This window comes from Amblyomma maculatum, chromosome 5, assembly GCF_055883805.1.
Source record: "Amblyomma maculatum isolate TAMU_Amacu chromosome 5, ASM5588380v1, whole genome shotgun sequence".
NCBI classification, from domain to species: domain Eukaryota; kingdom Metazoa; phylum Arthropoda; class Arachnida; order Ixodida; family Ixodidae; genus Amblyomma; species Amblyomma maculatum.
This window is the reverse complement of record NC_139348.1, coordinates 123,525,440-123,548,797: the sequence shown is the minus strand read 5'-3', so window position 1 is coordinate 123,548,797 and position 23,358 is coordinate 123,525,440. Positions and strand designations below refer to the sequence as shown.

The 23,358-nt window shown below is 41.8% G+C and overlaps 1 protein-coding gene across 3 annotated transcripts in view; it reads right to left on the bottom strand.

The window, feature by feature from the left end:
* The window catches only part of LOC146189416 (uncharacterized), a 36,944-nt gene extending 24,312 nt beyond the window's left edge, over window positions 1-12,632 (bottom strand). The window contains exons 1-6 of one of the 3 annotated variants that reach the window (XR_014707656.1): window positions 12,545-12,632; window positions 10,378-10,757; window positions 8,046-8,084; window positions 7,920-7,955; window positions 4,249-4,405; window positions 4,007-4,117 (exon numbers count right to left, since the gene is read on the bottom strand). Coding sequence is in view for 2 of the 3 variants with exons in the window: in XM_084604246.1 (XP_084460372.1) it covers window positions 4,098-4,117; window positions 4,249-4,405; window positions 7,920-7,955; window positions 8,046-8,084; window positions 10,378-10,757; window positions 12,545-12,623 (711 nt within the window). In the remaining variant the exon portion in view is untranslated. Of the gene's footprint in view, window positions 1-3,644; window positions 4,118-4,248; window positions 4,406-4,737; window positions 4,921-7,919; window positions 7,956-8,045; window positions 8,085-10,377; window positions 10,758-12,544 lie in introns of those variants that run through there. The other 2 variants (XM_084604246.1, XM_084604245.1) reach the window with 2 other exon arrangements.
* Window positions 12,633-23,358: the final 10,726 nt, after the last annotated feature.

The window sequence follows — 23,358 nt, the reverse complement described above, 5'->3', positions numbered from 1 at the left end:
GTGCTTGTTGCTTCATTCACATTTATCTCCGTTTCTCTCGTAACTCTTTCTGACTTCACCAGCGTGCGCTACTCGCCTATATGATATCAAACACTTACGGGCGCATTCACCGATAAATAGAGACCTGCAGTTGCCGTGAGCTGTCACGCACACTGGTGCAATAAACACAACATGGCAGCAACGTATTTGCACTGACATTGGAGTCATAAAACGAGCGGTCGATCCAGGCGCAAGCTCCCACTTAGCCGTTCATGCAGAAGAAAAGATCATCCTCAGAGGACGATTACCACCGCTGTATGGCACACTACGTTTAGAATCACCCATGAACGACGCACGTATCATAGTAAACAGCGGCGGTCTCCTGATGGCACGTCCAGCGGTAACGAAATTCTAGAAACGATCGTTCCTCCGCATACGTATACATCTACACAACACACAAATAACACTTTTCATCGAATTACATCTGGGATATCAGTGAACAGCACTAACATTGGGCTACGTGCGCATCTAGATGGCTACACTGACGCGCGACGCGACAACCGGATGCGGTCATTTTGTTAAAAGTTCGCCAGACTGTGAGCGCAGAAGAACACGTACGTTTTTTTTTTTTTGTTTTTTTTTCCTCTCTATGCCGCGCGTCACAGATTTGGAGCGACGCCACAGGCCAGAGGGGGGTCCTTTGAGGGCTGTTTGCCGCTTTTTCCTTGACCTGTATTCAACTGTTGGGTTGGGGAAATAAGGTATTATGAATATTATTTAAGACAGTAATACTATTGCCGAACCTGTGATAATCATGACGCCTTCAAAGCATTAAAATGGTACAAAAGGAGAGTCTAGGAATTGTACATAATTGGCTAATTGTAATCGATTATTTGCAACAGAATGAATGTAAATATGTAACTAACTACATGTTGTGTGTTCTTACTTAAATGATTATTTTCAAGCAATAAAGGTTCCGGTAATTCAGCTGTAATTTTTTTATAATTGATTACCGCAGTCCATTGTTTTCTACAAAAGGCCACATGAGTGAAGCATCATTGACAATGTAACTGCGTCAAATTACACGGCCGTATTTCTGTGCAAGGCTGGCTAAACATGCGCACCATCGACGGAAGACGTCAGGAACTCTGTCGTCAAGCAGACGACATCATGACCTCTACCAACTTTTGGCCAAAGCTTTATTATTCCACAACACAATCCGTGCTTGACGATCGCAAGACACCACCCACGGACGAATTTTTCAGTGGTGAAACTGCCGTACATGCAGCAGTTTTTCTCAGCGCCAACAATAAAGCGCGGCGATTTTAGAGGGCATAGAAACTGGCATTGAAGTATTGAACAACTACGAGCAGGTGCGCAAAGAACTACGAGCAAGTGAGCAAAGTATTTCTCAATTTAATATCGCCCTAGCACTTACACTGAGAGTTTTCACTACAGATATTGATGTTTTCACGAAGAAACGTTTCGAAATCGGCGACGATCAGAGACGACAATATTGAAAAACAACTCATGATGAAAATTAACAGCATAAAAACTTCTTCAAGCAGCCGCACTAGCTGATTGCCGTTTGAGCGATTGTTTTATGGCGATAAAAGTCGAATAACTGTTCTATTTTCCTTAATTTTGCCGGTGCTCTAATTGACCTTGATAATAAGCACTTGCGACGGAATAAATGTAGTTGTGATCGGTTACTTATTTTCTCTATCGTATGCAACACTGGACCATAACGGCCGAAGACCATGGACTGATAGTGGTCGTAATGCCATAGGCAACCTGCAGTGGCCAGGCGGCGCTAGTGGAGCGCAGCGTTCAGCGCCGCCAACGGCGGCGCCGAGTAATCTGAGTAGGCTGGCGCGGTCGGGTTGCGTTCGCGTTGTACGGCTAGAAACATCTCGGCTCTCATTTTCTGCAGTTTTAAGGCAATCGAATGTCTTGAGAGCTACTTCCGAAAACCAATACTGACGAAAGGACACCGCCTGTTCGAGAATGCTCATGTTTAAAACGTGAACGGTGTCGACGTCACCGCGAAGTGCGCGCCGCTCGCGACGGAACACCCGCGCGCACAGCTTTGAATGTCGCGTGAGTAGACGGAATTTTTTTTAACGAAATTTATTATCTCAGGGCATTAGTCGGATATGTGATGATGAATTAAGAAATAATTAAATGAATGAAAAATGTTGTAAACGTAGCTTTTCATTCACCTATTGCGTTCACACCTCATACCCAAACATTGAAAGTGCAGAGAGAACCTGAGAAGAGATTGATCGCCGTTTCTTCTTTTTTTTTTGTTCTTGCTGTTTGATTACAGCAGCATAATAATTTCCTCGCGGTTTTGCTTTAAAGTTTAATACCATGACGAACACTTTTGTTCGTGGTGCACCTTTCGACAGTGCTGCGGAAGTTACAGGAGGCATGGTGCGGTACCCGCTACGGATGTCGTGGCGATTGCAAGCACTGTGCGGTTGTAGCGTGCGTCATCAACGAAAACTGTGCGTGCCGGGGGCGGGGAGTAGGGGGCCTCCTACACCGTTGGAAAAATAAAGCCCTTAACAACAACAATAACTGGCATGCATTTTGTATCTCCGTACCTCAAGCTTGGGGAAAGCCGGCGGGAAATGCTGGCACTCAACGGCAAAGCTTTCGTAACGGAGGTCGTTAAGAGTTAGAATTTTTTACTGTTGTTACTAATGATGAAATATTCTATCGTCTGAGACAAGAGACTCTTGAGTAGCTTGAGCAGTCGGTGAAAGAAATATTTGGCGCGGAACAATAGAACGAAGTTCCATTCTCAGCGTCCAGTATCACGGGCCTCTATACACTCCGCCACTTCAACTTTTTCAGCACCTTAAGAACTAATTTACAGATAAATATGCTTATTGAAATCTGTAATTGGAAGTTTTGAAGATATTTTGGCTTTGTGGTTCCGAATAGACACCGCATTAGAAATCCGGTTCACAGATCCACGAACATTTTTTTTTTTTAATTCGCCTCCGTTGAAATGCGGCTGGAATACGATGCTGCGGCTGCACGGCTTTGTTGATTTTCTGGACGTATGCCACTCGATCTTGCACAGCATATACCAGTACACGCCAAATTTTACAGCGCGTACTGAGTAGTGTGCCCCAACCAGCGTGCGACTCCCCGAGTCAGAAGTTTATACCGTTTCCTCCGCTCACGGGCAATTGTCTTATTTTAGCTTCTTGGCGTCTGTACGCCAATGGCCCCATAACAAAACAAATTTCAGTTACATTACTCTCTCGCAGCCAATATCTCCTTCTCTCATCATTCTCCCAGCAAGCGGTACGCTTAGGTCTCCTTCGTGATTGTGGTAGTCTTTCTCGCCGCCCTTGCGCTTATTTTTATTCTTGTTCACATCCGTAGTAGTCGAAGCATCGCACGAGACCACTGAAGTCACTAAATGAGTAAATCACACTCACTGGGATAACAAAACGCGAACGCAGAAGGAACACAGCGGCCGCAACATATACGGCGTCAGCTTCTGCGCCGACTCAGTATTAGCTCCCGTCGGCCGCCAGGTGGCGCCACATGTCTCAGCAAACTCCATTAACAGGTTTGAATTGTCTTCTTGATGTTTTGTAGGAACCTTGATATTAGCCCACCGCTCTGTCATCATTGGTCATATATATAAAAATGATCAAAAATAAGTCATATCAGCAACTTAGTAATTGAAAACTTTTGTCTATGTATAATTTCGTGGTTTCTGCTAAGAGCGGGTAGCAGTGAATATCTCCTACATGATCGATACTTTTATCTGATGCTATCGACACCTGGCACGAAATCGGTTAAGCCTGTGCTGAGTTGCTGGTATTCATGAAAGCAGGCTAAATTGAAAACTTTCTCTTCGTTCTGGCAAGGGAGTGTACACTGGATGCCTAAACTTCAACTTAAGAAGTGTCAGGATAACTAGAGGTCTATGTTCTTTTAAAACCTTCAAACATGCGTTTAGCACAAAAATTTTTTTTCAGACGAAATCTTTAATACCCACTCAATACAAAGAAGACAAGAACGTTGAAGGTGATGAAGTTGGACAAACAAAGGTGTCTAGAGGACATGCTTAATCGATGGCCCTCTGCCTTTCACAGATTGATAGACTGGCCTGTAAAATACAAAAAGGCAGAACACGTGAGAACGCTGTTAGCTAATATTGGCTATGACGCATAGCAGAAGTTCTGTATGCTGTGAAGTGCGACCTTAGCACGCACATCTTTTCGAGACCGGAGTACTCACATTTCTGTTCGATGGCGCCTCCCAAGAAATTAAGAATTTGGCTGAAGATCCCCGCTGTGCCAGCATTCAGCATGTACTTCAGCACTAGAAGCACCATGCAGTAGAGTCGTTTCTTGTCTTCCAACGAGGATGTAGCCAGCACTTGAAAATAAATGCACTGCAAACCAAAGAAGCAGCTGAAATTCAGCTTCCCTAGGAAGAAACTATACCGGGTGCTTAGAAAGTCCAAACTTTTAAGACAAAGGTAACTTCTTTAAATTTATTTCACCTATTAAATTATATGCGAACTATGGAAGTCAAAAGGTAAAAGGCAGAGTGCCTTGTGTCTGCCGTAGACGCCAGTATAGCGGCACAGCTAGAAGTAATCTAAAATCAGTTACCGTTTTAAAAATTTTGGGACCTTCACAAAGCACCCGGTATATCAATTAATATACACGTTTCAAAATAACTGGGACCATTTAAGCACCGCGTTTAAGGGTGGTACTGGACCTCGTTAGGTGTTTGTCTGCGGATGTCCTGGCGATATCTCGTTAGCGTAGTTGTAGTGTCTTTCCAATTACCAATCCTTAGTATGTGAACCCGCCTCCTCACATATTCCTTTTAACACACAGCACTACGCTACCATGTATCCAGCTATCGGTCATTGGTGATCAATCGACATGTACAGCCCAGCTTTAGCCACACAGTAACAACGTGCCTACGTGACCTAGGAGTAGCGTTCTTGGCACGGCATTCAACAGAGCTGCAAAAGTGATTTCTATGCTAACTTATCATTTAAGATAAACTCGAGTTTGTCGCATGTATCATCTTTGTGATATCATATGGTTTCGTTTGTCGTGAAAGCCATTGAAGAATCAGTGCTCAGTCATGTAGCCTGCCGACTATAGCAACTGCCTGTACCATGCCTGGGATTTCGCTCAGATTTTCCTTATGCCAGATTTTCCGCAGTTTAACGCTATCGTATCAAAATGTTAAGTGTCTAAATAAGGTATTTTATTTGTGCCTAAAAGCGTCCCCTTCGACGTAGCATTACAAAGCCAAACACTGCTGTTCGCCTCGCGTGATGAAAAAAATGTTATTCGGTCGCATCTTTAGAGCATCAGTTGTTCATATGTTCCGCGATAACTGATGAAAACATCAGCTTTCGGCGCAGCACAGAAGCATCTGCATCGAGCCGTAAGAGGAAGAAAGTAGCCTTCTGCCTCACTAACATCACAGCATGCACATCGTTCCCATCATGCGTAGGATACGCAAGTGCTCCTTGAGATATCATCGGTTCCATCTTACTCCTAATGAGCGTGCACCCTCGACTGCGTTTCTTTTCCAGTGTGCCCTACGCTTTCATATCGCCATGAGTTACACAAAACTCCCGAGTTGGGTATAATCGCTAGGATGACCGATATTTCTGGTCAGTTAGGGCCTCCCGATTTTTGTAACGCGCATTCAATTTCAATTCTATGATTTCATAGCCTATCTCCTGTTTCTGCAGAACAAAGTGAAATCTTGACGTTGCCCTCAATGAGTCCTACAAATCGCCAGTCAGTGGACTTGCCTGCTGGTGACATGAATAGTCAAATTAAGTTCTAACGCCGGGGTGTAGATAATAGCGCACCAATAGCGGTTGAGCGTTGCACGCGATGTAGACTGTAAGAAACACTTATAGAGTGCTGTCCAGAAAAGCATTATATATAGTCTGTTCGGTGTAGTATCAATCAACTATGTCTCTAAATGTAGTTGCATTTCGTGTGAGAAAGCTTACCACTTGCTCATTCTGAAATATTTTCGACAGTGATGAAACCTCTGAAAGCGCCATACTGAACGCAGACAGTTAAGAATTTACAAGCTACAGTAATGTGCTTAATTCGTAAAGCGCTGTGAATTTTAACCGCTCAGGCATGGTACCCGCCGCTATAGCTCCAGCTTGTCGAACCCACGCTTTAAATATTACAATTCTTAAGTGCATTGCTTATGGAAGAATATAGTTATGTACTGAGCACTCGAGTCTAAAGTACCCTACTGAAGAAATTGTATGGGGTAATAACTTCAAATTTTCTCACCCAATCTCGCTCAATTCGCATAAGAAATCACATGCAGGTCGCATATAATTGCATAAGGTCTCATAGCTTCTTGTACATTATCATAAATTATGTACGAAAATTTATAATAATGATGTGAACCGTATGAGAGTCTATGCGATTAAATGAGATTTTATGAGGTTATTGCCACGTAGAAATTTTGGGTTTTCAGTACGGATATCATCAATAAAATGTGCGCGCAGCCCATCTCGTCAACAGGCTTTGAATAAGGCATCGAAGGTAGCGGTGTAGTGTTTCTCTCTAAACACAGTGTATCAACAATTTCAAATTGCTTTCGAGCTGTCCCCATTTATATTGTGACATATATGCCCTGCATCGCTGGAAGTTGAAGATGACAACGATCAGCAACAGTGACACAGAAGAAGACAAAGTGGTAGCAACGATTGATGCTAGAATAAGGCCGACGCTGCTGTGTTTCTGTGTTCTGTGTGCGGTGCCAGCCTGGACTAACCCTCGTGGACTAGCCTTGCCACGTATCAATATTCTCGTCGTCATAATATCTTCAAAGTGGAAGAGCAAAGAAATCTTCCCCTCTGAAATGATGGCGGGTAGGATTACAATGTGTCTTTGCTCTAATCAGTTACGTTCTCTCCTGATTCCAGAGCACTTCATTTCGTAGATTAAAACAAGCTCTTCTATTCTCAGCGAAATTTATAAGCTTGGCTACAACAATTCACACTGGACAGTCTGTGTAATCATTTGCTGTGCCTAATACGTCTGTCGTTTTACTGAACGATTAATTCCTGAAGAAAACCTACACAGAACGGATGGTATCGTCATACTGTGTTCTGTATGAGGCATGCGGTACGCCTTTACACTGTAGGGCATTGTATGCAATACACGTTGCTAGGCTTGCAAATACAAACTGTTTACTCAGACATCATCGTTCCGTAACCAAAGAGTCCGGCACTCTTTTTGTCTGCCTGCTTAATCACAAGGCAGTGCCTAAAAAGATACTGTCTGAAATAAGAAAATATACGAAGGATTTGGCACCACCGTGCTCCACGGTAGAAGTTCACGCGCTGCAAAACAAAAGATTGGATGCACTGTCGACTTCGTCTTGCAATATTTTGTTTTCTTTGTTGTTGTTAACTTGAGAACAATTTCAGCAGATTGAGGTTTCTTGATGTGCGTATTGCATAAAGCCCTGTCATTCTTGTCGAGCTTACTTAGAGATGATGCTAATGAATTACTGAGTATTTTAGTCTGTTTAGAGCATACTTTTGACTTATTAAAGGTGTGTCCTGCGTGTTTTAACGCAGTGTATTTGAGATAGCGTGCTGAAAATTGCTGCTGTAACGTAACGCAGTTCTTGGTAAGTGGTCAAGGCTACTTTTCTCGCGCACAGTTATACCGAATTACATAGTTACAGTAAGCTACAATAGTGGTGCCTTGAGTTTTCTCACCAAGGTTGGTCATTCCAGTCCTTATTTATTATTTTCTGTTTTATACCTATTTATCTCTAGTAAAAACGCCAATTTTGGAAAAACGATTCAAGAACTTCTTATGCACAGCTATCCGCTTACTAAGAGAGCCGTTTGCCATTATGGTCTAGACTTAAACAACGTTACTTACCTCGACAGTCAAGAAGAGCTGTTGAACGACAAGCACCTGCATGAAAAAAAAAGGGAAAAATTGATGTAAAACCGTGCCAGCAAAATATTGATCAGTATAAACTCATAATTTTGAAGTTTAACTTACCTGATTAGTTCCATCGCACTTGGTAGTCGTTGACTGGCACTGGAAAATTGAGAGTATACCATGTACTTCGTACTAGTAGCCGCGCCATACTAGCCGCTCCGTACCAGTCACACTAGCCGTGCCATAAAACATGACTCATTTTTTCTATTATGCATGATCTGATTATTGTGTCCAGGGGCAATGTTTATACGTCCCTAATTTTATACCTTGGCTTTTACGCCCCCCCCCCCCTTTTTTTTATTCAAACTTTCTGATACTCGTGGTAAAAATCTGCGGTGCGTACTAAGTAGAAATCGTCTCTCCATGCTTCAGACAATTCCTAATTGGCATTTTATTGAATCACCTGTGGAGGAATACTGTCTCTCTTTAACTATCGATTCAGCCAGCCGTCAGAGAAACATATGGGAATCATATGGGAATCATATGGGAATATCTCTTTTTTAACCATTTCTGCCGACGATAAAAAGTGGTTTGCCAATATTTATACAGACATATGTTAGAACGTAAAGTAAAAACAACCGCAAAACTGTGGTGACAGGCGAGAACATGGCCTCACATTGTGCGTACGCGTTGTGCCAAACGAGCGGAAGCTAATGTCGTTGAGCTCGTAATTTCCTTGGCAGCTACGCTGCACGTAAACTAGCCATACGTGTTCGATAAGGTCATCCTCGTTCGTAGCGGCTAGCACTGTATTGGAACGTTTTCGGAAAGAAAGAGCAGACATTGATACGACAACTGCACTGTTCTAGATATAGCCGCAACACTGAAAACAGTTTTTTTGTGTTGTGGAGCTTAAGGTCCCAAATCAACTCAGGCTATCAGAGAGGGCTTAGTGGAGGACTCTCAACATTTAATTATTGGTAATTGGGACACCAAAATATTTGAGATGATTATAATGTCTGATTTCTCTATTATTAATGGTATATGTAAAGCTTAGTGGAACTTTCTATTTGCAACTGTCGAAAGCGTTGTTTTTCGGAAGTTAATTTTTTTCTCACACGTAGTGAACCAGGCATCGATAGCTTTAAAGACTGGTTCGATATATTTGGTAATTGACACTTTCCACAGAAGAAAACAAAAAGCAATCATCCGAGAACAAACTCACATCAACCAACGGTTGGACGTCAGTTGCAATATGGTTGATGATATATAAAACAATGCAGGTTCGAAAGCACGCCCTAGCAGCGCATCAGATTGCACGGACGATGTACATAAATAGCCTCCGGACAATTCAACAAATTGATACAGATTATACGAGTTGGCTCGAGCCCACCTAATTATCTCCGAATCAACACCAAGGCAGTACATTTTTCAATCAGCTTCACGTAGCACACCCAGTCGAAAGCTTTTGACATGTCTATTGCAATTATATCTGTTTGTAGACACGACTTAACTGCTTTTACAAAGCTGCGTAGTGTTTTCAATGGCTAAGGTACTGTTGACAAGCCCTTTCTAAATCTGGTGGTTTGCTGTAAAATAAGTTGTTTCCTAAATGTTCTGCTAAGCACTTTGCGATCACAGGATCCACAATTTTACGCGCCGTGCGAATGATTGTATGGGACGTTAGTTACCTACAAGGAGTTCATTATATAGTATACCTGCTTCAACGAATGGTATCACTCTCGCTAGAAGCCAGTGCATGGTACTTTCCTTCACGCAGTGAGAAATAAACAGTTTTAGCCCAAAACCTTGATACCCACTCAGTGCAGCGTCATGGGAATTCATTGGGTGTCTTCAAGACGTAGTAATGTCTTGGCGCCTCATTTTAGTACAAGCGCAATTAGGCCTTATTTCACAATGCTGAGCTTGCTTTCACCTTGCGATTGACCAGTTAGCTCTGAAAAGATTTTTTTGTTTGTTTTTTAGCAAGAAAATAGATGCGAAAATATGATTAAATGCTTTTGCGATAGCTTAAAAACTTCTGCAAGAAGAAGGCGCTGTTGGCAGCACCTGCGACGGTGGCCACATTTTCGTGGTCTCCTGACGCCTCACAAATCGATTATCAATCACCTCCCAGCAATCTCGGCAGCCATGTACCACCATCAATAAGCATGCAAAGTATTTATCGCTCACAGCTTTAACGATGACGCGAACAACAGCGAGGACGTCGATACCGGATTTAGTGGAAATTCTGCTGTTAACTTCATTCCCTCAAATTGAAATCGGAGACATCTCAAATAATATAAACATCAGAACAAACATTCTGGTGGGGGGCGTTGGACAAACATCGCGTAAATTGTGGTTCGGCTCCCCGGTTAGGTGCAAACTGATTCACGGTTTAGATGTTTGCTTCGCCCTCGCATGAATGGATCATGGAAAAAAAAAGGCAAACCTTTTCAAGGTTGAGCTCGCTCGGAAAGAAAACTTCTGCCGGAGTGCCGCACGTAACCCCGCTTCCAACATCAGGCTTGGAACACTGCCCAAAAGAGAAAGATGGGAAACTGGAAGCAGAGGCTCCTTGGCTTGAACCACCTGACTCGCTGCTACCGCCACCGAAAATAGGATCCAGCAAGCCGCCAAGGAGGCTGCGATCCTGTGTAATGGGTCCTAGAAAGCGTTCCTGAATTGCCCTTCCAAAGTTCCCGATCTGCTCAGCAAGGTTGCCAAATAGTGTATTTCCATCTTTGAGAAAAGGAGAGCCCACAGTGGTGAAGGTATCCTTTGCCGAGGACCCGGTCAGGCAAAACCCGTTTAGAAGGTTCATCAGGGGGTCTGGAAAGGAGAAAGGCATGTAGGTAGTAAGTGGAACCTTGTGTTAACATTTATTAGTATGCATACAGTACAGTCTTATTTTAATTAAAGGCGTCTTCCTAAGCGCAAGAGATGTACGGGGCATCACCACATAAATAAACTGTTATTGAAGCGAATGAACAGATACCAAGATGGCTGCAGAGAACTGCATAAATTGTTGATGCTAAAAAATCGCACCTTCTCAGTGGCGATGGCTTATGTGATTGTTAAGTCGCTGAAAAAGGCAAATCAAACTAACACGGCGCACTCCTTTTAACTCACTTCTATGTTCATCACTCAACTCGAGATGCAGAGCAGGATTGGACGGAATTCCTGGACTGGACAGGACTGACGTATGTTGCCTGGGCGCGGTGCATAATGGCGTGGGGCGAAGGATAGGGCGGAGGGAGTACATTTCTGAACCGTCGCCAAAAGGATAAAATAGTACTAAAGTTGGAGTTGCGCGATTACGCTTGCAGAGTATTTTAGGGTAGTCTGAATTTAGTCGTAAAATATCTGATTTGATATTTCGCATGATGTTGAAAATTTGTGGTGCCTGTCTCATACTTCCTACTACACCGTCAGACGCCAGAAAGTCATCATCATCATCATCAGCCTGACTATACCCACTGCAGGGCGAAGGCCTCTCCCATATTTCTCCAATTAACCCGGTTCTGTGCTAGCTGCATCCACTTGACCCCTGCGAACTTCTTAACCTCATCCGCCCACTTAACTTTCTTCCACCCCCTGCTACGCTTTCCTCTCTTGGAATCCAGTTTGTTACCCTAAGCGACCATCGGTTATCCTCTCTTCGCACTACATAACCTGTCCATGTCCATTTCTTCTTAATTTCCGCTAGAATGTCGGCAACTAGAGTTATTTCTCTGACCCACTCTGCACGCTTCCTATTTCTTAATGTTACCCCTACCATTTTTCGTTCCATAGCCCTCTGAGTTGTCCTCAACTTAAGTAGAACCCTCTTGGTTAGCCTTCACATTTCAGCCCCATAGGTGAGTACAGGTAAGTTGCAACTGTTGTATACTTTCCTCTTGAGCGATACCGGTAAGCTGCTAGTCATAATGTGCGAGTGCTTGCCAAATTCGCTCCATCCCAATCTTATTCTTCTTGTTATTTCCTTTTCATGGTCCGAATCGGCGGTTACTACCTGTCCTAAGTAGACATATTCGCCTACTATTTCCAGTGCTTCCCTACCTAACGTAAACTCATATTCCATGACCCCTGCGTCATGAACCCCTGCGTCCACTTGACGCAGGGGTCAAGTGGATGCAGCTAGCACAGAACCGTGTGAAGTGGAGAAAAATGGGAGAGGCCTTCGCCCTGCAGTGGGTATAGTCAGGCTGATGATGATGATGATGATGATGTATAGTGATCCGGATGTGTGTGGTATCAGAGGTTAAATTTATATTATTAATTCAGGGTGTACCAAAGGGCATCTGCATGAACCAGGATCCTCAAGCTCAGGCAAATGACGGGAGCAGTTGGCGCTGTAGTTTCATGCCCTAAAAAACGGTGCTTCATCATCCACCCATTTGTTTTTTAATTCAGTCGTAGACAAGTTCTCTCCCTACTGCATTCATGCATTAATAGGATATAGCGGAATGAAGACCTCGTGAAATTTGTTTTCTTCCCATGAGACATTTTCGGCCGGAAGTTGCATATTAAGCGCTGTTGTTTTAGGCGTAAACACCAGCTATTATGGAGCCAGTATCGAATACTGCCGCCTTAGCTCATAATCAAGGTTTACTCACTCAGTAATAAGCTATCCGTCACCTCTTTCATGATGCTTTGAAGAAAATACAACTGCGATGGAACGTCGAAATGCGACATCCCGTGAACAGCACACTAGAAAAAGAAAAAGAAAAACACTAGATTTAATTTTAGAAGCCATCAAATCTGCTTATTTCACTGTTCAGAACATAAGATATTATCACGTTTTAACATCCAGAAAGCCGCAGCCATCAAAAGATCAGATTACATGTATTGCTTGAAATTACATAAGACGGGGAAACTGAGAAGAGGTTGGTGGTCCGCCTCTGGGGTGTATTAGTAGAAACACGAAAAACGAGCACCTTCACTGAGTGCGTTGCTTCTCTTTTTATAACTGCGGTAATCTAAGAGAATGCTTTATTATCTGTACAATGATAATATGAGAACAGTGAGCCCCGACCTCAGTGAGGCTCCATTCGCGTAGTCTTTGCTTTCACGGTAGACTCAACGCAGGAATGGAGTTCGGCAGAAACTAGAACCTTTTTATTATTAAGAGAATCACTAAAACATATTTTTTTTGTTTACTTTCTTCATCTTCACTGGACTTTCCAGGCGGCTTCAGGAAAGAAAGAGCCTGGAAAGACGATCTTTAAGCCTACGTCAAGGTACGTTCGATTACAGCACGAAACAACTTTGCCGGCTTTTTCGCTGCCACCAAAAAGGATACCATCCCTGTCTGTAGGTGGTGGGATGTTTATACAATTAAGTTATTTCCTTTAGTGGATACGGACGCAGCTGGCACAAGGGAAGTTACGAAATTACGCTGCTATATACATATTGGAGGAGGAAGGAGAATGGCCTCTTTTCCCACAGAAATTTGTGGAGGAGGCATGTGGAGGTTGCAGTTACCTTCATCCTCGACAGAGGACAAAGGTGCAAGCTTCTTTGTATGTGAGAGGCGTTTCTAAGCCATTCCACCACTGAGGCAGTGTCGCCCCATCACAAGATATCACGAGTGGCCTCATGTTTGATGGGAGAATATTTTTGCAGAACGAAAAGCCGCTGTCTCATGATATCATAAGAGAGATTTAGTATACCGTGATCCGCGATTCGCCACCATGACTCTCTACCGCTCGTGGGCGGGGCGAACAAGCCGATTGGTTTCGATGCGGCAGGTCAATGTGCCGACATCGAGCATGTGGCGCCCTCTATCGGCATCAAAGTGATCTGGGCATGCGCAATGGAACGCGCAGTGCCGGATTACGGTAGCGGATCGCGGATCACGGTGTGCTAAACCTCTTTATAGTCACGCCTTTCTGTCTCATACTGACAAAAGCAGAGGAATATTGACCGCATCAGAAGCGATAGATATCGACAAGCTTCTCCATTTGTAATCTGGTCATTTCCCGAAAGGGACAGGCGCTGGTAATTTTGCTTTCGTTGAGCTACACATCCTAGTACTCTTAAATCGGCCGGCTATTGGAACTGAATATTTGGCAAATTGGGAGGCTGTACCACTGCGGCATAAAATTAACCAGCGCTGTCTTTTTGATCTGATTTCAATGAAAAGCAACACTTCTGCATTTCGTTTTTCGAAGAAGGTCATTTCTTGCGTACTTAAGGAATGAAATTTTTCAAACTTTAGGGATTGTCACTCTTTCTACCGCCGCCAACATTCTATACTCCTTTCTATATGCAAAGTACAGCCCCATTATTTCATCGGGTCATGTTATATACGTCGACATCACCATATCGCATGATAGTTACTGCACGTTCATGCTACATACATTACAAATGAAGAACAGTATAACATAAAAGAGCAGTACCACCTCATATAAAGTATCTTGCCACTTACAGTTACTTCTGTTATTTCGCTCGTACTTCGAATTACTTCATATAAAGCTATCATACGGGTGAATTGTGCGAAACACTAACATTTTTTTTATTTGCTTTAAACAGTACATACCATTGACACGCAACTGTAGCTATTACAAGATCATCTTAGATGAATCTCATCGTTAAGCTCTGACTGCCATGCAATCTACGGCTAACCAGCCTGACAATCATATACGGCACAAAATCTGCTAATAGTCTATTTTCCGAACTTTAGAACTCCATTTCACAGATATAGAACTAGCTTATCCCACCTCCTGTCACAGAGGTTATGAAAATTTCGTTTATTCTGCTCGCTCAGGTATTGCAGATCATCTGTATTTTCTGTGTCCCTGCAGCAGTCGCCTGCAATGCCCAGGCTGGAAATGTACTTCCACAAGAGCGCAGTCACTTTTATTATCGTAATTGAAAATATCCTCCTCTGTTAGTATATCATTTCAGCCTGCTAATACGTCTACAATGGGCTATTCTCACCGTCATTTAGGAACATATACCAATAAAACAGTCTCCATCTTTCGGAATTATTTTTTTTTTCTACATTCATCTCCGAGCAAGATAAAACTGACGTTCCTCGAAAATTGAGAAAAAGGTTATAGATGAGTAATAATAGTACTTACAAGTAACATCATCTCCGCAAATTGGGTGATGTTCGTCTAGCAAAACAGGGGGACCAAATAATCATAATTCGGTTTGCATGAGATTTGGTGCTCTCAGCTTCTTGTGCTCGTCACCACATGCAGGCGCTTGATAGCCCAGAAATGAATATATGCGGCCTAAAGCTCCAAGTGCAATGCAATGTTCATGTGTTTTCGTGCTTGCCTTGTCCATCCCATTTAACATAGCCAACCTACCTGTTCCCATTGAACGACAACACTTTTCTAATGGTTGTATATTATGGCAAGTGCAAGGAAGTAAAAAAAAAAAATAGTGCCTACCAATAAAAAGCAGTTTTTGTTTGTTGATTATAAAAAAAAACGTACCATATTCTTCTTTGACTCTAATTCTTACATTTTTTTATTAGTAAATTTCTTTAACTCAATTAAAATATGTTAGTATCTCCCTCTGGATTCTTTGAATATTATTTCTAAAACAGTGTATAGAGAGCTGCATTAATAACGTTCCTATAATGTGTAACTTCATTTTACTAGCTTGTTTATTCTTACTAAAACCTTGAAATATATTTTTAAAAAGTGCTAAGGAAATAAGACTGCTCGATGCAGTGATGGGGAAGAAATCCACAATATTTTTGTTTCACACACTTAATAAGATGAAAAGAACTACCCAATTAATATTCCGGTTGTCGGACCTCTAAAATTACGTCTGCCATGTGGCTGCCAAGCTGGCAAACTAGCTTATGCAATTCACTGCGAACTTTTATATAGAAGCTCATAATTGTCGTGAGATGCTACTAGACGCTGTTAATTTTGCCATGCCAGTTCTTAGAACACAAAAAGAGGATTAACTGTAGGCACAGCGGCTGAGCAGTTTTTGTTCACCTCGAGCACTGTCAAAATATTTGATGCCTTTTGGTGCATACATCAAAACACCCTACAGCCTTCACAAATTCCTAAAAAGCGGAGTAATAATCTTCCTCCCGCCTTCCCTGCACTGCTGGCCGTGGCTTGCAGTCAGGAGTGCAATGAACGCACGGCAGGTGCCGCTCACAGCAAACTGCGCTCAAAAGCTCGTTCGCACGCTGCAGTCATGCAAAAGGGCCACAATTTCTTCTCCCAGATCAGCACAATACATTTTGGTAATATAAATACTGACATATCCATTACCAACGGCAAATTAAAAATCGAAATTGCAAGTAGCCCATAACTACACTACGTATAAAATTAGGTTGAGGATACTTTATGATTTGATAACAATTAAATGTTCTCAGTTTGATCTGATGTCCAGTTGCTACATGAACCACTTCTATACTTCAGAATGCACTTTTTTTTACTTAGTAGCGCGATATCTCCAACCGACATACCAACTTCAGATTGGTCACACCCTCTTTTTTGCTCTTTCGTAGCGAGGTTTTGAGTTGGGTAAGGTACCGATACTTTATTTACCCTCGCGGAATATTTTCTCCGGTTGCCTAAATACCCAGCCCTTTATATTTTTGAGTCCATGTTGTGTAGTCTAAGTTCGCGGTTGTGTTTACTGAACAGCATATATTCATCTGGCCCGGCGGCACCACAGCTTTTCTGCGCAGACAGTGTCCTCCGTACACCTAACTCAAAAGACTCAAGCCAAATGCTAGCCTTTGCTTCATCGGTCTGCGGCACGCATGAATACCTTAAAAACTTGTTACGTGTCTTTGATGCTCACTTTACTATTGCCCTGTAAGCGGACCATTCTGATGTCTGATGAATGTTCCTTGCATTACATGTACTACACCACCGAAACTTCCATTATTTGCGGCCCGAAGGTGTCGATGTGTAAGCTTGTGAACAAAATTACTGTTGTGCACGTGAGCATGGCGGCTCGAATCTCTGGTTCTCATTGCTCCTCGATTATTAGCCATTTTATTGAACGTTTACTTCAAATAATTATTTGGCGTTTGACAAATGGAGTCAAGCTACCAAAAGCCATGCGTGTTATACTTTTTTCTGGGTAGTAGAGTCGTGTAGAGGTCAATAAATTCCTTTTCAACCTCGACCTTTCAATAACCGACAAGGTCAATCTAATATTTGCGATCATTACCGCAGCTGCGTTCCCTGCAAAGCAATGGCCTCTCTGATATCCTTCACATAAAAATGACGACGACTCCTTTTCGTCAGAGCGAGCTTTATACGCTGTGGCGTAAGGCCGTTTTCGTGGCTGTACTCGTTTATATAAATTTATTGAGCGCCATTTTTTCTACTGTATATTTGTTATTGAAGGTTAACCTGTCATCAATGGGCAGGGAATACTTCTTAAGCACATTGCATTTTAGTTTTACTCTCCTTTTTGTTTCAACCTCGCTGTCGGGACCAAAGGAGTCTCTACATGCCCTGAGTGTACGATTCTTTCTGGAATTCCACTACCTGGCACCTCAACGCAACTTTACTTCTTGTAGGGTCAGCCAATACATTCTTTTAATGTATATCGTCAACCCACTCAGCTGATGTTTATGTGCAGGTACTTCATCATGTGTCGCCGGTTATTTGCTTAGTTGCTTAGGATCTAAATATAACTCAGTAATCGAACATTACAAAAGGCAGTACCAAGGGACGTTTATCCTGGGCTATTTATAATTAGAATCTTTAAACACGTTTTGAACGCAGGCGATGAATTGCTGCGAGATCTTGTCACCTTTCTCTGTTCCCCTACTGGATTCAAATTTTCGTTGTTGTTTTTTTTTCACTATAGACTACGGTTGAGCAACTTAGAGGTGGAAACAGGCTGTGGATATCGTCGTATATGCTAAGGCTTGTGATTAGAAAATTTCTCAAACAAAAAAGGGGCTGCTCAAGGACTTCACCTATGCCATCTCTGATTAACGAAATTCGCTCCAAACATTTTACAAATATTTGAGAAAATAACAGATATTTAAAAAAAAATCGGGCATTGCGTTCTTCGCAGAGGGTAAAATATACTTGCCTATGAAATATGTGTATATAACATTGAGCACAATGGAAAATCGTTTCGCACGTTTTTCAGTTTATTACCATGCGGGCATTATCTATTTTCGTTATCCTCATCTATATTTTAAGTACGCTTTTTTTTTTTCATCAGATAAAATATTCTACTGCTGCTGTGCATTAAGGTTGGGTAACAAGAAGATCGTGTACGCGGTGAACGTAACAAGTGTCGAATAAAGAAAATGATAATCTCAGTAAAATGTCTGCTGGCAGAATGTTTTCAAGTACAAGAGAAATTAGATGAAAAACTTACATTGCATATGCACATATCGACGGGCGAGTGTAGGCACTGAAATGAGCAAGAAAGAATAGTTACCCTTCTGAAAAACCAAATGTTCTGCGGGGCAATAACCTCATAAAATCTCATCTAATCACATAGACTCTCATGCGGTGCCCCTCATTATCATAAAATTTCGTACATAATTTATGATAATGTACAAGAAACTATGAGACCTTATGCAATTATATGCGATTTGTACGTGATTTCTTATGTAAATTCAGTGAGATTGTGTGAGAAAACATGAGGTTATTGCGTTATACAATTTTTTCATTAGGGTAGAGTTCACTACATGAGATTTCCTTCTTTTTAGTAAGGTTACATTCCGCGCCTCTGTCCAAAATATGAACTCTAATAAGCACCTATTTTGTTTGAATCAATTCAGCTCCAGGCACTTTTTTTTTTTTGATGACGGATAAACAGTCGGATGTTAATAGGGTTAAACCTTCAAGTCATTACTGAAATCAGTTCCAAAGACACTTTACTCAGAAGACACAACCCGAAATCCGATATTTACACAAAAATAACCTATTCATTCTTGGTTGCTATGCGAAAAACAATACAAGAGTTTCTAAGCGTCCTAGAACATACCTGCAAAAATGCATAGCACAGAAAAGAGGGAGTACAAACAGATAGTCATAAAAATAGATATAACTGTTACACAATACAGCTCAAAGAACACTAGAAGATAATGGGCGTTTTCGACTGCCTCTTTGATATGAGAAAGATTGGGGTTTATAACGGCAATCTGAAATCGGTAAGGAAATGAGTAGTCAACCAAGGATGGTTATTAAGAGTAGAAGCACCATGATCATGGGATGAGAGTAAAGACATTATGTTTCTCCTTTCCCCCGCCCTTAAGAGTTGACACTCTTGACGAAAACGGAAAGAATGCGAAATGTAGCATTTGTAAGAGGGACGAATTTAGTAATGGTTATGGTCAAGAAATCTACGCATGCATGTGATTCATGCTCATATATACATTCATATTCTTTGAGCTGGAGTATATATGCGCGTTTTTTTTTTTGAATATTTTATAGAACGCGTTTACACAGCAGCATTAATGACAGTAAACACGAAGCCAAATGTATTATTTATATGGAACGCAACACTTCGAACATAAAAGCATTTGTTTGAAATCATGCTATTTCGTCATTACTCCGCCTCGAAATGGGATATGAACTTTACGCAGCGTCAGCGTCCACATATCATCGTCGGTACAGTAACCGCATTCTTTTTATTTTCTTCGTCCCTCTGTCTCTCCAGAAAAACGGCCTCGCACAGATCCTATCACATTATAGGATTTATTTTGCCCATGTCTGCTAATTCTGCACCAACGCGGTGGATGAGTGGTAAGGGCTGTGAACTACTGGAACACAGGTCGCTGGATCGAATCCCAGCCACGGTAGTCGATTTTTGAAGTAGGTGATAAAAAGACGTCCTTGAAAGAACCCCTTATGGCCAGAATTTCGGAGGCCTTCCACTACGGCTTCTCCCATAGCGTGAGCCGCTTTGGGACCTAACCTAAACCAAACCAAATCCTGCTATTTATGATGCAATGTTGAAGTTCGTGCATCTGTCTGGCATCTATTGATGCATGCCACAGTAAAACAATAGTGCACCTAGGCAGCGCGGGCTTTGCAGATACCAAGAACATTAAATACAACTTGAACGTTAACTTCTTTAAGGTCAGCTGTTCCTAAAGACTGATAATTGCCAAAGGGGTCAAATTGTTTTATCGCAGCTTGACAGGAGAAAACTATAATAAACACCAAGAAACATTGAAATAAATATGCAGAATATATTAGTGACAGTACCAGCAAGACTACAAAGATACCCAGAAATGTGGCGCAACAAACACAAACACATGAGAAGAGACGCAACACACGCGCACACTACCAACTGTAATACGGATCTGAACACACACTTCCTCTTCGCCATTCTTCTTCTTCTACACCCAAGTACATCTTCTTATCATCCTCCTCTTTGCCAAGGAGATAGTAGCACTTTCTTCCCCGCAGAACATAAACATCGTCCAAGCACCAACTAGCCCCTAAAGCTGTTATTTTGAGACTATACAAAGATGTTTATTAGAGAGGTCATATGCCGCGCTCTTAGATAATACAGTATATTTAAGATCATTGATCAATTAAGGCGAGCTTCCATTGCGATCACCCGAAGAAACCAAACGAGAAAAGCGCCTATATGTACAGTCGTGAGAAAAGGTGGTACACAACACTCAGCCAATGAGAGAGCTCGGGAAAACTGTATCGAAATGCCATCTAGCCACAAAGTAGAGCACAGCAACAGCGACGCATACATGCGGATAAAATGGGGCACTGCCACTATTATCTCAATCACAGATAGCTGTAGCTAGATAAAGTCGGCATGCAGTTTTCTCGAGCTCCACCAGGCTGAGTGCTGTATACCACTTTTTCTCACGACTGTACATAAACAGCAAAGATATAGTCCGATATCAGTGCACTTTTCCTCCTCAGGAAGGCAGCATAAGATAATTTTGAACATTAAGCTCTATGAAAGGATATTCATTCCCAGGGAGCATACATCCGCATAGTATATAAGAGAAATGCGCAACAACTTAGACAGGACACAGGAAGAAACACATACAACAGTTCACGAGCGCACTGATACATCCGCAATATAGCGAGCAATCGCTTCATTACCTGTACAGCGAAGCCTATAAATGGTTATTGTACATCAAATGCAAACTTCAGTTCTCGAACATAAATTTTCATTCAATAACATGAACGTTATAAAATCTTGATTTTTTTTTTAAATAACACACCTAGACCGCACCTCAAAAGCTATGAACTCATCTGACAATTACGTATGAAGGCATCCATGACTGGCTTCGCGTTTTTAATTTGCTCCCTTGCAATAAATTCATTGGGTTGTTGGCAGTGTAGCAAAACAACACTACATTACTTCCCAAACAACGAATAGAGCCCTGTTGAACAAGTTTCAGGTACTTTGAGCTAAAATGATGCCTTTCTATTGTTTCTATTTGCCATCCCGCTTATCACCAGTGTTCGTCACGTAACTACACCTTTTGGCTATTCGCTATTTCTCGTCCAATATGGGGCGTCGCAACCTGGTTCACGTTTGATCTGCCAGTTCTCCCAACTAAATTTAACCGGGATTGAAAAAATAAATCGAGTGCATTACCCGCATGAAAAAAATTGAGTGTTCACAATAGCGTGGCCAGATGAGCAGCATTTTCTCTTCACGAAAGATGTTATTTTATTAAACACATTCAATAATGTTTAATTATAAGTAAAAAAGAACCAATTAAAAAATTGCGTATATTGAAAAGAGGTATCTCGAACTTAGGTTCCCTTTAGCTGGGGTCATGCAACGCCATGCAAAAAATTAAAGGAAACCTACGTAATTTTGTCATGAAAGGTACGCTTTTGTATTTGTTGGCAGCTTTCAATTACCCATTTAGGTTGAAGTAAATTCTTAAGCACTAATAACGAAAGGACACTCACGTCGCCAAACCCAAGCACATTCGGCAAAGTTACTTTTGTGCATGATTCTGGAAGAAATGAAACAAGAAATATTGCATCAGAATAACTTTACGACTTTCCTTCAACACCGTTGCGATCTATGCCACCTATCTTAGAATGCGTTCTCAATGCAGAGACAATCGCACTTTTTCCATACAGCACTTCCGCTTTTTTCTCATATTTATCTTTGAAATATTCTCTGCTCATACCTAAACTGGGAAGACCAAAATAAAATCAAGTTCGGTTACTTGTTGTCTCTTCCAGGCAGAAGAAATTTAATCAATTTCGTAATTATTATTTACGCAAGCCATCATCATTTCTATCTACAGGTTGAGTTATTCTTTCGTATTGATTGATTGATTGATTGATTGATTGATTGATTGATTGATTGATTGATTTAATGTCCTTTATTGAATGGGAAGGCTCATGACCATGGATGGGAATAAAGGGGAGTAGAAAGAATCTTCATTGTTTAGGTCGTCACTCAAATCACATTGCTCTAACCAGACCAATAAGCGAGCCATACTTGGCAAATATCATCTGTGTGTTAGCATCAGTTTCTAGAAGGGAACGGTAGTTCAGGCGGTAGGGTTTGATCTCGGAGCATCCAGTAGAAAAAGCAGGGCAATCCCAGAGTAGATAGTTAGAGTCGTACAGTGGGGGCACGTAATCATTTTCTCTGTATGCTGACGCCAGCGGGCCATAATACGTGGCGTGCAAGCCGCGCGGGCAATGAGCTTATTCAAAAAGACTTCTTGACTTCGGGTGAGGTGGGTTTTTCTTGTAAAAGGTGGGTCTGGTAGACTATCATACCAAACTCACCGCAATTAATAGCACGAGGAGCGCACTAAAAGTATATCTGAAAGCTGTGAGATCAATTTTCAAGCCAGCCGAAAAAAAAAAAAAAAAATATCCGTTGCAATAAATACATCACCCGGCAAGCTGTGTTTTCCTTCCTCTTTAAAAGTATATTATACATATCTTGCCTCCGCACAAGCCATTCAGTCAACAACGTTTACACCAAACTCGCACGTGTACCTCGCATACCACCCTAGAATGACTCGTAAATTAAATGCAAGCTTAAGTCTATAGCGCAATTAGAAGGCCAGAGCACAGCCAACCGCAGTACGTTGCTACGGTCATTAACATGATACTTCGATTCGCGACGCGAATCCATAGAGACCAGGTGTGGTTTCGGTCCTAAACTATTTTATCACCTGTTACTCTTTAGAGTGAGGTCTGTTAGTCAACATGCCGAAGGTAATGCTCGCAAAATGTGCATTATTTTCATTGCTGGCAAACCACTGTCGCATGCTGAAAGTATACGGTGCGTTTCAGCGCTAGGGAAATAAAAATGAGCCTGCTTGCAACCCAAGAAAGACCCACGTTTAATACGCCAGCAAGTCTATTACGTAAAAAAATACAGAAAGCTTAGTATTTCGTTAGTAACAGCGGGAATGCATTAAACCTAAACTAGAAGAAAGGCTATCCTTGAAATATATCATACTGTCATTGCAGATGTCCAGTGAAATTATGAGCAATGC